General features: G+C 42.7%; 1 protein-coding gene across 3 annotated transcripts in view; it reads left to right on the top strand.

The window, feature by feature from the left end:
• The window catches only part of znf532 (zinc finger protein 532), a 23,990-nt gene extending 5,867 nt beyond the window's left edge, over positions 1 to 18,123 (top strand). For 2 of the 3 annotated variants that reach the window (XM_070552368.1, XM_070552369.1), the window contains exons 2-9: positions 1,128 to 3,456; positions 6,358 to 6,539; positions 8,306 to 8,482; positions 9,673 to 9,835; positions 9,984 to 10,298; positions 10,548 to 10,660; positions 14,712 to 14,835; positions 17,445 to 18,123. In XM_070552368.1, the coding sequence (XP_070408469.1) occupies positions 1,159 to 3,456; positions 6,358 to 6,539; positions 8,306 to 8,482; positions 9,673 to 9,835; positions 9,984 to 10,298; positions 10,548 to 10,660; positions 14,712 to 14,835; positions 17,445 to 17,951 (3,879 nt within the window). In that variant the 5' untranslated portion in view covers positions 1,128 to 1,158 and the 3' untranslated portion in view covers positions 17,952 to 18,123. Of the gene's footprint in view, positions 1 to 952; positions 3,457 to 6,357; positions 6,540 to 8,305; positions 8,483 to 9,672; positions 9,836 to 9,983; positions 10,299 to 10,547; positions 10,661 to 14,711; positions 14,836 to 17,444 lie in introns of those variants that run through there. The other variant, XM_015942893.3, reaches the window with a different exon arrangement.
• Positions 18,124 to 18,222: the final 99 nt, after the last annotated feature.

Below are 18,222 nucleotides of genomic sequence, written 5' to 3'. Positions count from 1 at the left end.
TTGGGTTTAGATCATGAGAGAATCTGTTTTGGTGGCCTAAGGATGGAGTCTCTGCCTTTTGCAGATGATGTGGTCCTTTTGGCGTCATCAGAATGTGATATCCGGCTCTCACTGGAGCGGTTCGCAAACGAGTGTGAAGCAGCTGGGACGAGAATCAGCTCCTCTAAATCCAAGACCATGGTCTTGAGTCAGAAAAGGATAGAATGCCTTCTCCAGGTCAGGAATGAAGTCCTGCCTCAAGTGGAGGAGTTTAAGTATATCTCAGTCTTGTTCACGAGTGAGGGAAAGATGGAACGTGAGATTGACAGGCAGATTGGTGCAGATTCTGCAGTGATGTGGGCGTTGTACCCATCTGTCGTGGTGAAGAGAGAGCTGAGGCAGAAGAAAAGACTCTCAGTTTACCGGTTGATCTACATTCCTACACTCACCTACTGTCACGAGCTTTGGGTAGTGACCTAAAGAAGGAGATTGCGAATACAAGCAGTTGAAATGAGTTATCTCCGCAGGGTGGCTGGGTTCTCCCTTAGAGAAAGGATGAGAATCTCAGACATCCGGGAGAGGCTTGGAGTAGATCCGCTGCTTCTCCACAACAAGAGGAGACATTTGGGGTGGCTCGGGCATCTAGTTAGAACGTATCCTGGATGCCTCCCTGGTTGCAACGTGCAACCAGGAGGAGACCTAAAGGAAGACCCAGGACATGCTGGAGAGACTATGTCTCAAGGCTGGCCAGGGAACGCCTTAGGATTCACCCAAAGGAGTTTGTCCAAGTGGCTGGAGAGATGGAATTCTGGGCCTCACTGCTCAGGCTACTGCCCCCGCGACTCAACCCCGGCCCCGACCCCGGCCGAAAATGGATGAATGTATGGATAATTTTGAGAATTTATTAGCTCTTTTTTGGGTTTGTATACCTTTCAGCTCTTTCCTTCATGAGAGAGTTGTATTGATCTGCTCTTTAATCTCTTGCTGGAAAACTATTTTTATTTGAATTTTGCTGCAACATTTTGCTGCAAAATTCGTAGAACAGTAGACAGACCTCAAGTTGGGAAATGTATTTCTAAATGTCTAGTTTTAATATCAGCACTTGAAACTGGCAGTAACCATGCAATTAAACATTCCTTTTGATGCAGGTGACCTACGCACCATCAAAGAAAAAGGAACATGGGAGATATGAAGACACCAGACTTTGACGACCTGTTAGCGGCCTTTAACATTCCTGACATGGTGGATCCTAAAGTTGCTATTGAATCGGGCCACCACGAAGAGCATGAAGGACATCTGAAGCAACCTTGTGCTGGGACGACTTCCTGTGAAGATGAAACCAACTCCTGCAGTGCAAAAGACGCTGGTGTTAGTGTCATTGTAAAGAACATTCAAAACTTGGACTCAAGTGGGATCGGATCAGAGAAAACTGAATTTTTCAATTCCCATTCTCAATCACATTCTGTTGGCAATGGACTCCATAACGGCTGTCCACCAACTGTGTCACTTGATGCTCCTTACACCAAGAATGGAGGCAAAACTCACAGAGAAGAGGGACATAAACTGATCAACCATTCGTCCACCTTTGGTCAGTTCAGTCCAATATCTAGTGCTGAAGAGTTTGATGATGAAGATAAAATTGAGGTAGATGACCCTAAGAACAAGCAACGGCGTGAAACCTCTATAGAGGCAGAGAACCAGAGTTCCAAATCTGTTGCAATGGACAATATAACTCAACCCAAAACTAGCAAACTCACCAAACATGATCAAAATAGCAAGAATGGCCCTATCAGACACTTTAATTCTAATGGTCTATCGTTATTTCTTTCACAAGAGGACAACCTGAAGGAAGTTTCTCTAAAAGTTCAAAGCCCAGAGTGCAGGCTTGCCGAAAAGTCATCAGGAGTTGGGTCCAATGGGTCCAATGTCCCCAAAGTCAAATCATCCACAAAACTTTCATCTTGTATTGCAGCCATAGCAGCACTCAGTTCCAAAACAATTACTGTTGAAGAGATGGATGCTTTAGATTCTTGTGCATCTCAGAAAGAACCTGGTCAATCTAGAGAAAATCCCACAGCTGCAGAAAGACTACAGGAGACAGAGTCAGCCTTAGAGTTAGCAAAGAAGCTACTGACAAAAGAACCAGACAGCCCCTCGGGTTTCACAAGTGAGAGCAGCAGTAAGGGTTCCCCTGCTTCGAATGTAGACAATACTCCGGTCATCCCAAAGGTGAGAATCAAAACAATCAAAACCTCATCTGGACAGATCAAACGTACCGTCACCAGAGTCCTCCCAGACTTTGATTCTGATGGTCTAAAGAAAATGGAGAACAGCACATGCGTCATGGTAAGCACCAGCGCAATTATCTCATCACCCCCAAGGCCCTCTTTTCCATCAACGGTTGTTGCCACCAGTGGGGGGCCAACAATTGAATTAACCAAGCAAATGACAATAAAACCTGTGGCAACAGCTTTTCTTCCCGTGTCAGCTGTCAAGACTGCCGGTTCACAAGTTATTAACCTTAAACTGTCCAACAATACCACGGTCAAAGCAACCGTCATCCCTGCTGCATCAGTGCAAAGTGCCAGCACTGCCATCTTGAAAGCTGCCAATGCAATCCAGCAACAGACTGTCATGGTACCTGCTTCCAGTCTGACTAATGCCAAACTAGTACCAAAAACAGTCCATCTTAGTAACCTCAGTCTTCTTCCTCAAACAATGTCTTCTGTTGCTTGTGATCTCCAGCAGGCTTTGACCTCCAAACCTTCCCAGAATCAACAATCACAAGTCAAACTTGCAGGTCAAGCTTCAAAGAAAGTCTCTCGGGTTCAACTGTTCACCAGTTCTCAAAGTTCTGTTGTGGAAGCTTTTAATAAAGTCCTGAGTAGCATGAATCCTGTTCCTGTATATGTCCCAAACCTATCTCCACCAACCTCTGCCTGTATCTCTCTACCTTCCCGGGGCTACAAGTGTCTGGAATGTGGAGATTCATTTGCTCTTGAGAAGAGCCTGACACAGCATTATGAACGACGCAGTGTGCGAATTGAGGTCACCTGCAACCACTGTGCCAAAGGCCTGGTGTTCTACAACAAATGTAGTCTCTTGTCTCATGCCAGAAGCCACAAGGACAAAGGTGTAGTCATGCAGTGCTCACATCTAATCCTAAAACCTATACCTGTAGATCAGATGATCAGTACAACAAACTCATCTGTACCACCTGTTCTCACGTTCACCACTTCCACATCTCAAGCAAAAGCTCCTACAGGACAAACCAGAGGAAAGGTTACTGATGGTGGAAACCAAACTGGAGTCATTTCAGCTCCATCCAGTGCTCCTTTTGTGACCGCCATGCCCTTGGAGGATGATCCGTCAAAGCTGTGCAGGCATAGCTTAAAATGCTTGGAGTGCAACGAAATGTTCCAGGATGACAGCTTGCTGGCTGTGCACTATCAGCAAGCATCAGAGTCCAGCAGTCAGGTGTGTCTATGGAATGTGTACGTTGTAATAGAAAACAACAGGTTGTACCCCACAGAGATTATTAATACAATGTATCTGGTTCAATATTATACCTAAAGCATAAACATAGATATTAGTGCTTCATTTATCTTCAGATGAGTATCATTGTATCAGTAGCCCTTTTAACAAGACAGACCATGCCTGCAATTCAGTGTAATATTACCCCTAAACTGTGTCTTATAAACAAGCCATGCTTGGCGTTGCATAGTGATGTGCGAATGTGCAAATTTTGTGGCATTTGTTCCGCCTTAATAGCAAGATTGTGGTAATTGTCTGTCTTATAAACAGCGATTGCACCTTGGCGCAACAGAGGGTGGTGTCACAATCACGTGGGGAGTTACTGCCAAGCTCCGGCCAGCAACTGCATTGAAAATTAAAGTAAACACATGCTGTAAGGTTCTCTTTTGTAAACAGAATCAGTTGAGATGACAATCTGGAGCCATGCAGTTCTCCTAGAGCTTTTCTCCATTAGAGCTGGAGGTCAGAACACCAGAGACTCCATGGGGACAGTGGAGTAGAGACACCTTTAAAAGTGACTTGTTAAAAAAAACTTAATGAGCGTGGTTTCGATAACAATACAAATCAAGTTATGTCCATGATAAATGTAAGTCCACGGCAGTGCAGAGATCGCCCCCATACCCCCTTTATGCCACCATTGCGTAATCTTTTTTGAAAAGGTCACGATTACACATTACTGTAATAGGCTGACCACTTATAAATGACCTAAGTGGTCACTAGCCTGGCAAACCAGACTAACCAAATATATTATTTAGTCTGGCAACTCTCCAATGATGGCTCTCGGTCGTGGGGCAAGTGCTACTGTTGTTTTTCAAACGATCTCATTGCTACTGGACAATGAACATCACGTACGCACCGCAAAGGATGTCTGTAAACGAGGTAGTCTGCTGATGAAGAAGGTGAAAATACATCCTTTTTTCTAAAAGAAAACTTAAACACATCTGTCTGCTCCTGGTTCTAATAAAGCCCAAGTACAAATAGTCCAACACTGTTCCACTCTGTTGCACCATCCCGCCTACCAGACAAACAGAAGACTCTGATTAGCCCACAAGACAGATAAAGCGCTATGATTGGTACACAAAGCAGATAGAGCACTGTGATTGGCCCACCATTGTGGACCAATCACAGAGCTCTATGGGTTTGAAACTATAGAGAGCGGTGACTGACCAGCCAGAATGCTGCTAGGGGCTGCGGAGGTTCCAATGAAGTGTTCCTAGACCAAAATTTGCAAGGCAAAAATTGGTCTAGTTCACTAGGCTATGATTCCGCCATGGCTTTGCAGAAAATAGGCTGCCTTCTTTTATAAATGAGGCTAATGACTTCCTATTGAACTAGATGGGTTGTAGTGCTTTACAAGTTGTTTTGCTTCAGATTTGAGAAATTTTCCAAGATGATGTTAGATGTTAGATGTTATAGGACCTCTTTTCCACACATTTTTTATTCTTGAAAAATCTGATTTTGTTCTTATGTTTTACTGGCCGGGCAAGTCATCCTCATTATGGGAATGTGTAGTTGTTTTTTAAACTCTCTTCACATGCTATTGGACAGCAAACAACATGGCATACTTACTGCTACAGATATCAAAAGCACAGTCTGCCATCCAAGACGGGGCAAATGCAACCTTTAATAAACTTAAATACCTCTATCTGCTCTTGACTCAAAGAAAGTCCAGGTCTAAATGGTTCAACGTAGATGCCAAAGTCATTTCAAACGAGCCGTTGCCATCTTAATTTCACTCAGTAACAGTAACATTTCGCCCACCAAACCAATAGAGGTCTGTGATTGCCACGTCACCAGACTGGCCGGGGCTGCAGAGACTCCAGTGGTGTGTCGGTGGACCAACGTGCAGATTACAAACATTTAGCCTCTGGTACGGTCTGATTAGATTTCTAGGCTAAGAAATGTAGCAACATTTTCATATTTTTCAATCATTTTGAGCCAGTATGTGCTAAAATCATCATTTACAGCAGAGCTACTTATTTCCGGGCCTCAAAGGCCGGTATCCAGCACGTTTTGTTTTTAACTCTGCTTCAACACGCCTGATTTCAATCAGCAGATGATTACCAGGCTTCTGCAGAGCCTGTGAATTTAGTAATGAATCACTCCTGTGGATACTAAGGAAAACTGGGGAGACATTTCAGCTGTTCAATAAAGGTGTGAAAGAGAGGAAGGCACAGCGAGGAGATAAGTTTTGTGTTTGGTTCTACAAATGGGCTCTAGGGGGTGCTAAAAGCAAGCCAAAATGAACTAGTCTTCCTTTAAAAAAGTTTTAGCAAAAAATTTGGGTATTGCTATATTTTCCATGATATTGGATAAAAACTATGTAAAAAATATTGGATGGGTGGATAGTGAATCCGTTTATTCCATTAAAGTACTTAAAAGCAGCCTGAACATGGATTTTTTTATTGCATATTTAAAAACATCAGTTGGATTAATTAAAAATAAGTTTTAACCAATCTTATTAAGTTCCAATGTGGAAGGTTGAAAGAGCCACTTGCGGCTCCAGAGCCATAGATTGCATACCCCAGCCTTAGAAGAAAGTCTTAAAAAAAAAAGAAATTCTGTTGATTTCCTAAATTCACAGTCTAAGTAACAGAAAAATCATAGTGTCTGGATACTGTTTAGCCTTTAATCCCCCATGTCCACATTGACAGAAATAAAATGACTCATCAGAAGTTAAACTGAGGTAAAATATGACGTTGGTTTTCTTGACGCAATTCCTTCATTATCTTAAAAAAACATCCACAGTAAGCTACAGTGACGTTTTTCCTTTGTTTGTCTGACAAAAAATATGCTTTATTTTTGAGCACACTAGTTAAACAATCTTGTGTTTGTTTCCCATAGAAAACATGCACAGTTTGCCAAATGCGTCTGCCAAACCAGTGCAGCTTCCTGTCGCACCAGAGAATCCACCAGCACAAGTCCCCTTACATTTGCCCTGAATGTGGTGCCAGTTGTCGCTCAGTTCACTTCCAGTCCCACGTCACCAAGAACTGCCTGCATTACACCCGCAGAGTCGGCTATCGGTGAGTCTGCCACGCTGAGATACAGTTATCATGTCATGCGTTCATTTGATTATTCAGAAAGAAAAAGGTTTTCCTTTAAAATGTCCTACTCCTGTTTAATTATCTTAAAAGTTTGTTAAAAATGTAAATTTAACTGATAGTTATTTAGCTTTAATGTTATATTTGCTTGAACTTCTTACTTGACACGTCCAAAGCCCTCTGAGATTTTAAAACCTGCTGAAGGAGATAACAGTTGACATTTGCTATTTTATGAGTCACTCATGATTCAAGCCCTTAAGAAAAGAAAACCTCAGTATTTGAGCAAATCCAGTTAAAACCCTGCAGATCTAAATACAATAAAATAAACCGTTTAATGATGAATTACAACCAGACGTAGAACCTGGGAGGCTAGCGTCGGAGAGACAAAGGCATTTTTGGGTAAACTACATCTGTGGCTTTGATTTGTAAAACAATAATAAGGATGAAACTAACTAAGCTGAATAATCAGCTGTGAATCTCAATCACCAGGCCCCTGCTCTTCTCAGTTAGCTGGTTTCCCTTTGCCATAAACAAACTCTTCTATAACTGCAGACATAAACTTCACCCAGTTGGACAATTTATTAGTGAACCTTTAAAATGAGGTTTGGAGGTGTGTTCCTGCCCAAAGTTGCCAGTCTTAACTGTTGGTGAGTTTAATTGAGCCAGATGTTTCTATGGTTGCAGACTGATATTCAATAGTGACTAGAAAACATGAGTAAAATAGTTCATACTATGACCGTGAGTTCTGGTGTGCTGGAGCAGAGAAACAACTAAAACAAGCAGGTGGGGGCGGTATGCGGCATCCTGCAGACCGGAATTCGTCACCACTGATTTAGAGATACCACACCATAAATGTACTTAACAAAACTGTAAATGCTCATGCAAACACTATTACCTTTACCTCACCCTCAGTTATTTGCAGCAGCAGTAGTCACAAGTGCAGCATGGGACACCTCCTGTAGGAATATCTTAACATTTCTGCTCCAATAACTTTGTAAAGTAAAATGAATATAATAACAGCTCATAGAATTATATTTACAGGAACCGCTGTAGTGTTTTCTTGTCCCCTTTTTTGACTCCTCTTAGCCTAGCTGTTAGCTCATCAATCCAATTTAAACTAATCCATTTTATCTTGACTTCAAGGCTTTAAATTTTGTATTATAATGTAAAATGCACAGAAGTTACTAATAGTATAACTTCGGGACGTATTTGTGATCCATCCAAACTCTTACAGAGGCAGGCTCTACCTTCATTCAGTAAAGAACAAAACAGAATACACATATTTCTCCTCTCATAAATGTGCTTGCTCCCTTTTATGTATTTCGTATTGTTTCTTTAGAAAAATCAGTTTAGCAGACAAACAAACTTGCTACAAACAGTCAATTTCTCTTCATAATTAAACTCATTTTTAAATTAGATCTTTTTGACAGAAACAAACAAAAACAAAGACAGCCTTTTCAGTTTAAATTACAAACACCGAGAAGCACTACAAAGTCTCTGATTCTTTGTTTTTGTGTTATTTTATCAGCTGTTGTTATTTTTTTCATTTCCCAATGAAAAACTGGTGAAATGAAATAAAGTCTTTGTGCAAGACTGGTTACTTTATATGATGGTGTTTTTATTTTCACACAGAGACCAATCAGACACTGGTCCACACTTGAAGGCAGCAGTCCTGCAGAAGAACAGCTAAACAGAATCATGTGGGCTGCATTGTTGTGGGACAATTTTTCTGTTGTTTGTCTCTCCAGATGCATCCACTGTAGCGTCATCTTTGCTGATGAGGCGACTCTAAAGTCCCACATCCAGAGCACTCACTGTGAGATCTTCTACAAATGTCCACTCTGCCCCATGGCATTTAAGTCTGCACCTGGAACACATTCTCACGCCAACACGCAGCATCCAGGAGTGAAGGCAGGAGAGCCCAAGTAGGTCCAAAGCTGTTTTCTCCTTTAGCCACATAACCAGACTTCCATTTTCACACAAACCAACTCTAGGGTAGCGTAAAACCCAGCAGACTCCTTTAATGCGTGTAATCACGGTGTCGTTCTCGTCAGTGGCAGGATTTGAGGATTTATATGGTGGCTTAGCATGGGCTTGTTGTTTTCCACGCTGTGACCTTATAGGACCTTACACATCATCCAGCACTGACAGCAAAGATGGCACACAGAAGGCAGCTGCCTCTGAACCAATGTTTTGAATGTGAACTTATAAAGATTTAAAGGAGTAGTTCAGTCATTTAAATTTATAAATAATTCATATTTCCTGGTAGATTCCTGAACAGCCTCTGTCTGGAGAAATAGGTCTGACGTGCTAACAGCTGGTCCAAATGCAGCCAAAGTTTTTTGTTGCTAACAATTAACAGCTGCAATCGTCACATTTTTATTTACAAACTGTTTTTACCAGGAAATTTCTGCCAGAACTAATGACCCTGGCAAGTCTCAGAAAAGTTACATTTCACCGCTGCTGGGAATATTCATACATGTAAAAGCAACAAAATGTCATAAATAGCATTAAAATCAAAATATATAAATCACATTTGCATGAATTGAAAAGGAAATTTTGACATTGGAGAAGTTTGAAAACTGCATAACTTTTCAACAGCAGTAACTCAGGAAGTATTGGGTTGACCAGTAATTAGAAGGTTGTAGGTTCAATCCCAGCTCCTGGCAGAGAATTCTGCTGTTGTGTCTTTGCCTGCTATTGGTGGTTGGAGAGAATGGTGGCGCTGCTTGGAAGCCTCTCCTCTGTCAGTGCGCCCCAGGGCAGCTGAATCAGAATCAGAAGGGTTTAATTGCCATATGTGCGAGAAATCCCAACATTAGGAAATGTCTGTGTAGCTGTGGCTACATTGTAGCTCTTCACCATCAGCATGTGAGTGTGAGTGAGAATGGATGAATAATAATTGCAGTGTAAAGCACGTTGGAGTCGTCTGACTCTGAAAGGCGAGTCATTTATCATTAAGATATGTGGAATATTTTGACTTGAATAAAAAGTTTTTCAGTTTGTTTTTTAAACTTCTGCAGAATCAGCTCAACAAGCAGCAAACTGCTCTCTTGTCTTGATGCAGCAGATTCATTGCTTTTGAATAATTTGTCTGTTTGTGTTGTTCTTTTAGGGTGATATACAAATGTTCGATGTGTGACACAGTGTTCACGCTGCAGTCCCTGCTCTCCACACACTTTGATCAACACGTCCTCAATCATAAAGTTTCTGTGTTTAAATGCCCTGACTGCTCCACCCTTTACGCACAGAAACAGCTCATGCTGGACCACATCAAGGTACGTAAACCCCTTCCCTCTCACTCATCACAATTGCATACTTAACCTTTGTAGAACTAAATTAAGACTAAAAATAATCACTGGTATTAATATAATGACGCAGTTCATCATCAAAAGGGATTAATTGTGCTCATATGGCTACTTTCAGTCTGTCCATGGGACCCTGAAGACAATCGAGGGTCCACCAAACTTAGGAATCAACCTCCCACTCAGCACAAAGGCTACCAACTCCAACAGCACCAACAGCAACATTCCTCTAAACAACAACAAAGATGGAGGGCATGTCAACAGTCAAGACAAGGGAGAGAGGAAGCCCTCTCCTTCACCGCTGAAGACGACTAACAGCAACTGTTCAGCCGACCTCAAGAGCCCTCTCAGCTCAGGATACACATGTGGAGAATGTAAGGACTCCTTCACTTCCAGGGAGGTCTTTGTGACGCACGTGAGGCGAGAACACGGCAAAGTTAGTATTTCATCACTTTTTTCACTTGAAGGGTATAAAAGCACTTGAAGGTCAAAGTGTTGTTTCTTGAAATGTCGGTAGAACAAAGTAGAGTCAAATAGAAAATTCATGCTTTGTCCTTGCACCTAACCAGTTCATTGGTTCAACACAGCAAACAGAAATATATTGCATATTGGAATTTAAAAGCAAATCATTTTGATTTCTTCCTGCTGTTTATTCCTTAAAAACACTCTGCTGTTCAAACTGCAGATATTGAAGAAACATCCGTGTCGACAGTGTGAAAAGTCTTTCAGCTCCTCACATAGTCTTTGCCGCCACAATCGTCTGAAACACAAAGGACTGAGAAAGGTCTACAGCTGCCCGTGAGTACATGTATTTAGATGAATCATGTCTCTGTTAGTCTCAAAACAAAAATAAAAATAAAAAAATTAACATAAACAGTATACAGTAAATCTTGCTATTCCACTCAAAATCATTCACCTGGAAAACAAAATCACATTTCCTTCAGACATGACCTTAAATTCTTTCATAAAATGAAAAACAAACAGTACAAAAAGTGTTTTAAAAATAATGTCTGGACTAAATAAGAATTAAAAGTGAATTTGGACTATATTTCTAGTATATATGTATCTATGGGGCGACGGTGGCCTCGTAATCACAGTCTGTCGCTGTCGTGCCCTTGGACAAGACACTTAACCCACCTTGCCTGCTGGTGGCGGTCGGAGGGACTGGTGGCAGCTGTGCTCGGCAGCCTCGCCTCTGTAAGTGTGCCCCAGGGCAGCTGTGGCTACAGTGTAGCTCATCCCCACCAGCGTGTGAATGTGTGTGTGAATGACTGATTGTGTTGTAAAGCACCTTGGGGGGTTCCAGGACTCTAGAAGGCGCTATATCAAACACAGGCCATTTACCAATTACCATATATTAAACAACAATTCATCATAACATAAAACTTTAAATTAAAATCTAATAAATCAATATTAAAAGTGACATAAAGACAAAACCTACAAACACATACTTAAAGGTGCAATTTGTTAGATGCTGCTGTGAAATAATCACAACACAGTCTAAAGTCTCAATCATTGGAAGGAAGGTTATACTGACACAGATTTCATTCTCAGCTGGTTGGGGGTTGACAGATTTTCTCCTTGTGAAGAAAACAAAAGTAGACGTAGTTACTGTTTACAATCTGAGATTTTGAGGTTCCAGAGTCTGCACCGAGCTAACGCAGCAGTGTCTGTCTGCAGTTGTAATTCAACACGAGCAGACAAAAAGCTCTAGAGTTGTTTAACTCAATAACTGCTAATGATGACCAAAAAAAAAAAAGTTGCATGTTTTTACTGTGTGGGCATCGAAACGAGCCCCCACACCGTGAGAACCAACATCCCAGCTCTAAAGCCGATCTTCATCCCCGTATGTCACGTGATCAGGATGCAGAAAATCCATGTGTAAGGAGATCGTTTTGGGTCGCTGCTGTAAAAAAAGGTGAGGCACGAACTGGAAAAGCTACTGCCGATCACAGTTTGACAATGTATTATGAAAGAACGGATAACGCTCGAAGCGCGCGGATTCTTCCTGATGTAAGAGGTGAATCTCCTCTTTGTTTTGTTAGTTTTGCAGTTGACATCATCATATAGCGCAACGTTCTGTGACTCTTACAAAAACAGTGAAAACGCTGAAAAAAGCCGGCAGCGAAGGGCTTTTCTGATCAGGAAACGGCTGGCAGTGAAGGAGTTAATGAACCAAAGCCAGTAAACAAGAGTGACCGAGAAGTTATTTTTGAACCCTAAGAAGCCACTGCATATTTTTGTTTTACTCTAACACCAGATAAAGAAGGCCAATGTTGAGCTAGCAATGCTAACGGTAAATTAGAAGCAAATAGTTGACTCTACGGTACTTTTTCAACCATCAACAATTCAACATTATAGTGAAATGTATGTGTGAAGTGAATAATGAGTCTATTGTTCTGTTTAACTTCCGTTAACGAGTCGTTCAGAACTACAGCAGCAAGCTAATAGACCCTTTTACTGTTTGTAAATAATATGACGTCAGCGAGAATGCTCGCAGCTTGGCAACAGAGAATGGCGTTGTGTCAGGCTTTATCAAGCTACGCTGCGGGGTTATCACCGGCAAATCTTGAATGTTATATTATTAAACTCACTTTAACAAATGGCAACAGACTCCCGGATCCCTGTGGCATTACGGAATGGGTGGAAGATGTAGGTGCGTGGCCAGATATCCAGTGGCCCGATAAATATACGTTTTTAGTGGAGAGGCCCAGTAAGTACCCTCGTGAGAAGCTACGGGCATACAAATCGTTAGATGCATACAACTATGTTGTCTGTGGCCACGTACAGAAAGTAAAATATCACGACATAGACTCTGAGTTTTGCGTCTTGAAGGCAGAAGTCCTTCCTAGCCAAAGACAAGGACACAAGACTGCTATGTACGAGGCTTGGGTCATAGTAAACAAACCAGAGAACTACGTCTTCACAGCCAACTGTACCTGCATGGCAGGGTGAGTATAGCATAGGTTTCTTTTTTTAGCGTGCTCAGAGTACATTCGTGTTAATTTTAGAGAATTACAGTTTATACTAATATGCAGTGGGAAACAGATGAATTAGAATGAAATGTTAATTTGAAGCATGAAATAAAGCGTGCAAATTTGTTTAATTCTGTCATTTTGATGTTCCAGACTTGGGTCATGCTGCAGTCACGCAGCAGCAATTTTATTCAAAGTTGAGCTTTGTGTTAGGATGGGAAAAACAGAAAACCTCGCCATTAAATAAATAGACTGCTTAAAAGCAAACCAGCAAACGCAACTTACTTTATTTAATAGAACACACGTTAACCAGCTTTCTGGTGTAATCTAAGTACATAATTACCTTACCTGATATAAAATCGGCGCTACAAACTCAAGCATTTCAGATGGTGTTTTCAGTCCAGTTTTCATCAACCCTTTTGATGGCCTGCAGCCACAGACGCCTCCGATTTTGTTGAAATGGATGTGCTCCCTTCGGAATTCTGTAAAGTGTCAGTCCACTGCTTGAAGAGAAGCAATTCTGGCATCCATACACGCAATAACCCGACATTTTTTTGTGCTCAGAACTTCAAAACAAAAGGTTTAAAATGCTGTTTTAGTATCGAATGTGAATGAGGAAGCCTTCACTCTCGTTGCCAGGCTGCGCGCGCAACTTTTGATGACGTAGGTAGTAAAAGGGTCTATAGCAAGACGGCAAACAACACTTCCTGTAATGCTGGGGACAAACTACCGTAATAAGTGTAGAAAGTGCTCCCTATCGTGAAACACCCAAGAGTGCTAACACCAGATATGACAATGTATTTGTCCTCTTATCAACTTACTCCATATGACTCATCTTCGCTTGTCATCTAAAATCTTCTGGTGCTGATCCATAACTGGCAACAGCCATGAAACTCGCGGAACAAGAGTGAGAAAGTAATCTTTTTGCTGACAAAATTGACCGCTATACCCATATTCCACAGGATGTTACAAGTTGCACCTTTAATTCTGCCTCCCATCCCAGCGGTTATCTAATTTTCTGTCCTCTAAGTCCTGAGGTAGGGACCGATGTTGACAAAACTGGGACAAAATTATTTTGTTGTTACCTCAACCTTTCCATGTTACATAACCTCATTTCCAGTTATCTATTATTTTTATCAGTTTCATTTTTCTGCATCTGTTGTATTTGGGCTGCATGGTGGCGCAGTTGTTAGCACTGTTTCCTCGCAGCAAGAAGGTTGCAGGTTCGAAAGTCGACTGCGGCCTTTCTGTGTGGAGCTCCATGTTCTCCTTGCATGAGTGGGTTTTCTCCAGGTACTCCAGTTTCCCACACAGATCTCAACATGCCCTGTAGGTTAACAATTGTATATTGCTTTGGATAAAAGCGTCTTCCAAATAAATAAACATAAACCTGTCGATCCCTCTGTCAACAAGACTGCTTTAGGCCATCTGATGGTCCAATTTCTGTTCAAAAACACATATTGAAAACCTAGCTGCTTCAACATAAAATCAAAAGCATTTAGGTGAACTGAATGTGGCTCTAAAATTAGGATTGTCGTCTGGTTCGATGAAATGTAACCCAATTAAAACAGATTTAAAAAAAAATCATCATGCATGCTGTCATGATTTGGACCCAAAGAGCAGACTCCAACATGTGAAAATGTGAAAATAAGCCATTTGTTGCTTAATTATGTGGTTCAGCTTTTGGCTCAAAAAGGTCATTCGTGGTTCATATTCATCGTCATTTAACGTTTCCTGTAGGTCCAAGTCTAACCCTAAATGACAAGCTTTCACACTGGAAAAGAAAAAATATCTTTATTACTAAAGAAAGAAAATTTGTGAATAATGTTTGTATTTAAATAATTGAAGAAAATTTTGCTATATTCACTGAACAGGAAATGTCCAACTCTGAGCCCACCCTTCACTAAAAGAGCACAGCTGGATCAACACATCCAGCTGATGCACAGAGTTAGAGGAAGAAAGAGCGACAACGCGGATGCTGCAGCGGCTAAACAAAAGGTACCAAAACTCATCGACTAACAAAACAACACAATTCAACACAGGACTGCAAACAAAACATTTCACAAATCATAAACTTCTGGGGAAAAAAATCAGCATTTGTGTAAGCATTCAGAAACTGTGGTACATGCATTCATCACCTCACGTCTGGACTATGCAAATGCACAATTGGTCAGGACTTCAACTTCAGCCCTAAATAGTCTGCAGATTGTGCAAAAATGCTGCAGCACAATTTTTGACAGGAACTGACCGACGTAGCGCACCTTCACTGGCTACCAGTAGCATTCAGAGTGACATTTAAGATCCTGCTGTTTGCTTATAAATGTGGCAAGGTGGAGAAATGAGGGCCCGGGCGGGTTTCGATCCCCAGACTTCCAGGTGAGAGTCATGCGCGCTAACCAGTCAGCCAAAGGCACATCCCCTTGGCCAAGTAACCAGGCACATGATCAATAAGGACACTGTGACAGGACGCTCACACTGCCACATCTTCCCCCCTCTTTCCACAAGCACGTCCTCGTGCTCCCGCGCAGGGTGCCACAAACTTTACATCCATGGACCTACTTGACAGTGCTACATGGATCCTGCCGACAACGCCAAATATGGCAAGGTGGAGAAACGAGGACCCGGGCGGGATTCGATCCCCAGACTCCCGGGTGAGTCATGCGTGCTTACCAGTCAGCCAAAGGGACATCCCCATGGCCAAGTAGCCAGGGCACATGATCAGTCGGGACACTGTGACAGGACACTCACACTGCTACTCGCAGTGCCGCTTCAACAGTGTGATAACCTCACGAAGGATGAGCAAAATATCAAACACGCCAGAAATTAGTGCTAGCTTACGATTCCTGATTGGTACCTGGTCGAGTGGGGTAATCGCTGTCGTCTTCGCCGTGTCATCAGGTGCCGGCAGACATTCAACCCATTTGGTGAATGCACAGGTGACAGTCAACATGTATTTATTTCCCCTGCTGGATTTGGTCAGAGGCCCCACCCAATAGAATTGCAAGTCCGACCATGGAATGGTCGGCCCCCTTTCCTGTAGGGGAGCTCTGTGCGTAGGGTTGGATGGCTGAAACTGACAACAAACCAAGCAACGCTGGACGTGGTCTGAGATGTCGCAACTTATCCCTGGCCAATAAGCAACCTGGCTCAGGGCACCGAACGTGGCCTTGACACCTTTGTGTCCGGCGGAGGGAGAGTCATGAGCCTGCGTGATCATGTCCCCCCTCAGTGGCTTTGGCGTGACGAGGACAGGCGGCAAAGGAGGCTTGGCGGTGTGCATCAGCAACCCTTCGACCATCCTCAGCGTGGCCCGAACGCGAAAGAGAGACCGAAGCTCAGGAACGGAGTCGAGCTCGATGGAAGTCGGTAGCTGGTTTTTAGGATCAGAAATGTACCTGATCATCCTGCTGATAGCAGGGCCCTGGGATTGAAGACTGACAAGATCGTTACCCGAAAAGGCAGGCCGAACGGACACCGCACATTTGGATGGTTCAGAGGTGGACGCGTTCGCGGCCTGAGCTCGAGTCACGACCCACACGTGGGGTGGACCAGACCGAGGCCACACACCCACCCCCCTGGAGCCACATGGGGTTGAAAACCCATGGAGTACCATCAGCTGCACCCCGTTTGGCCAAAGAGTCTGCGAGGTCGTTCAACTCCTTATCTGGACCGGGTGCGCGAGAGTGTCCTTTGACTTTACGCCAGTAAACGTGCATGGCAAGCGCAGTCACCAGGGCGTCACATGCCATGAAGAGTTCCTGATGTTTGACGGGCTTCCGGTTAGCGGTCTGGAACCCGTTACTCTTCCAAGACGGTAGATGACATATGAAACTGAGACGCGTGTAGTCCGAGTCAGTGCAAATCACTAGCTCACGGATGCCACGGTCCCTAGCCTATCGGTCTCGGTCCCTATATACTGCACAACGCTCAGGGCAAAACTTGCCCCGATGTTGTAGATTCTAGCATGAGGGGGACATCAGCTGAAAAAAGTGGAAAAAGTCGTACAGTGTACCCCCGACTTTATGGCTCTTGTAGTCTTGGCAACAGGGGTACTTCCTTTAAGTTCCCAAAAGAAAGTCACTTTTATCACTCCACAGACTTTCATTTATGGATGTAGCTTTCCTATAAATGGGTATATCAGATACATTTGACATTATAGGGTTATTGTGTTTTGTGTGCACTTACAGGTAAAACTCAAATAATTAGAGTATCGTGCAAAAATTTATTTATTTCAGTAAATCAACTTAAAAGGTGAAACTAACATAGACAGCCTTATTATATCTAAAACCAGATATGATTATGTGATGTGATGTGATGATTATGACTTACAGCTTATGAAAACTTCAAATTCAAAATCCAAGATTGTCAAAGTATTGTGAAAAGGTTCAATATTCTAGACTCAAAGTCTTACACAAAGAGGTCCTGAGCCTTTAAATGGTCTCTCAGTCTGAATTGGATTACTGAAATGACTATATTCTAGTTTTTGGACTTTCACCTGTAATATCCTCTGTTTTGTTGCTGATTCTTCTGAAAAGGTCAACTGGACATGTTGTTTTGTGCATTGTGGCTAAACTGTAATCTAACTTCATATTTTCTTCTATCATCAGAAGCGAAGCCCCAAAAGGAAGCAGCCAGCTGAAGAAAGGGGGCCTCCAGCCTTGAACTCCAGAGTCTCAGACTCTCAGCCGTTGAAAAAACTCAAAGTAAACATCCTCAAGGTGCACAAATGTGCAGTGTGTGGCTTTACCACTGAGGACATTGCTGCTTTCCACAAGCATATTCCCCAGCACAAGTCCGACGGCTCGTCCTTCCAGTGTCAGGAGTGCGGCCTGTGCTACACCTCCCACCGCTCGCTGGCCCGACACCTCTTCATCGTCCATCGGCTGAAGGAGCCCCAGGGTCTGGGCCAGTACAAGGGACGGGGCAGGGAAGATGAGGAGAGCCAGAGGGAAAACCAGTTAGATATTAAAGATGAGAATGATGACGGGACACCCAGCACAAAATGTAAAGTGTGCGGTAAGATGTTTGAAACAGAGGGAAACCTGAACACACATATGAGGACACACGGGATGGCCTTCATTAAGTCAAAGAGACAGAGCATGGCAGAGAAGTGAGAGGAAGATCTTTTATAACTATTCCATGAGTTGATTAAACCTGAAGACCTTTTATAACTATTCCATGAGTTGATTAAACCTACAGTACCTCCTATAGTCATGGTTATGCTGTAAAGACATCATGTTGCAGTACAACAGTATGTACACAGTAAAATATACCCGAGAAAATCCAGCATACTCGTGTGTTTCACTAGACTGTACTTTGTGGTGTTTGTACGGATAGAGATGCTGTTATGGGCCTTGAGTATTTTTTTAAGTTGTTCGTTTTAAA

Source organism: Nothobranchius furzeri, chromosome 6 (assembly GCF_043380555.1).
Source record: "Nothobranchius furzeri strain GRZ-AD chromosome 6, NfurGRZ-RIMD1, whole genome shotgun sequence".
NCBI classification, from domain to species: domain Eukaryota; kingdom Metazoa; phylum Chordata; class Actinopteri; order Cyprinodontiformes; family Nothobranchiidae; genus Nothobranchius; species Nothobranchius furzeri.
Note: the sequence above shows the minus strand (reverse complement) of the source record. Positions and strands in the feature narration are given on the sequence as shown.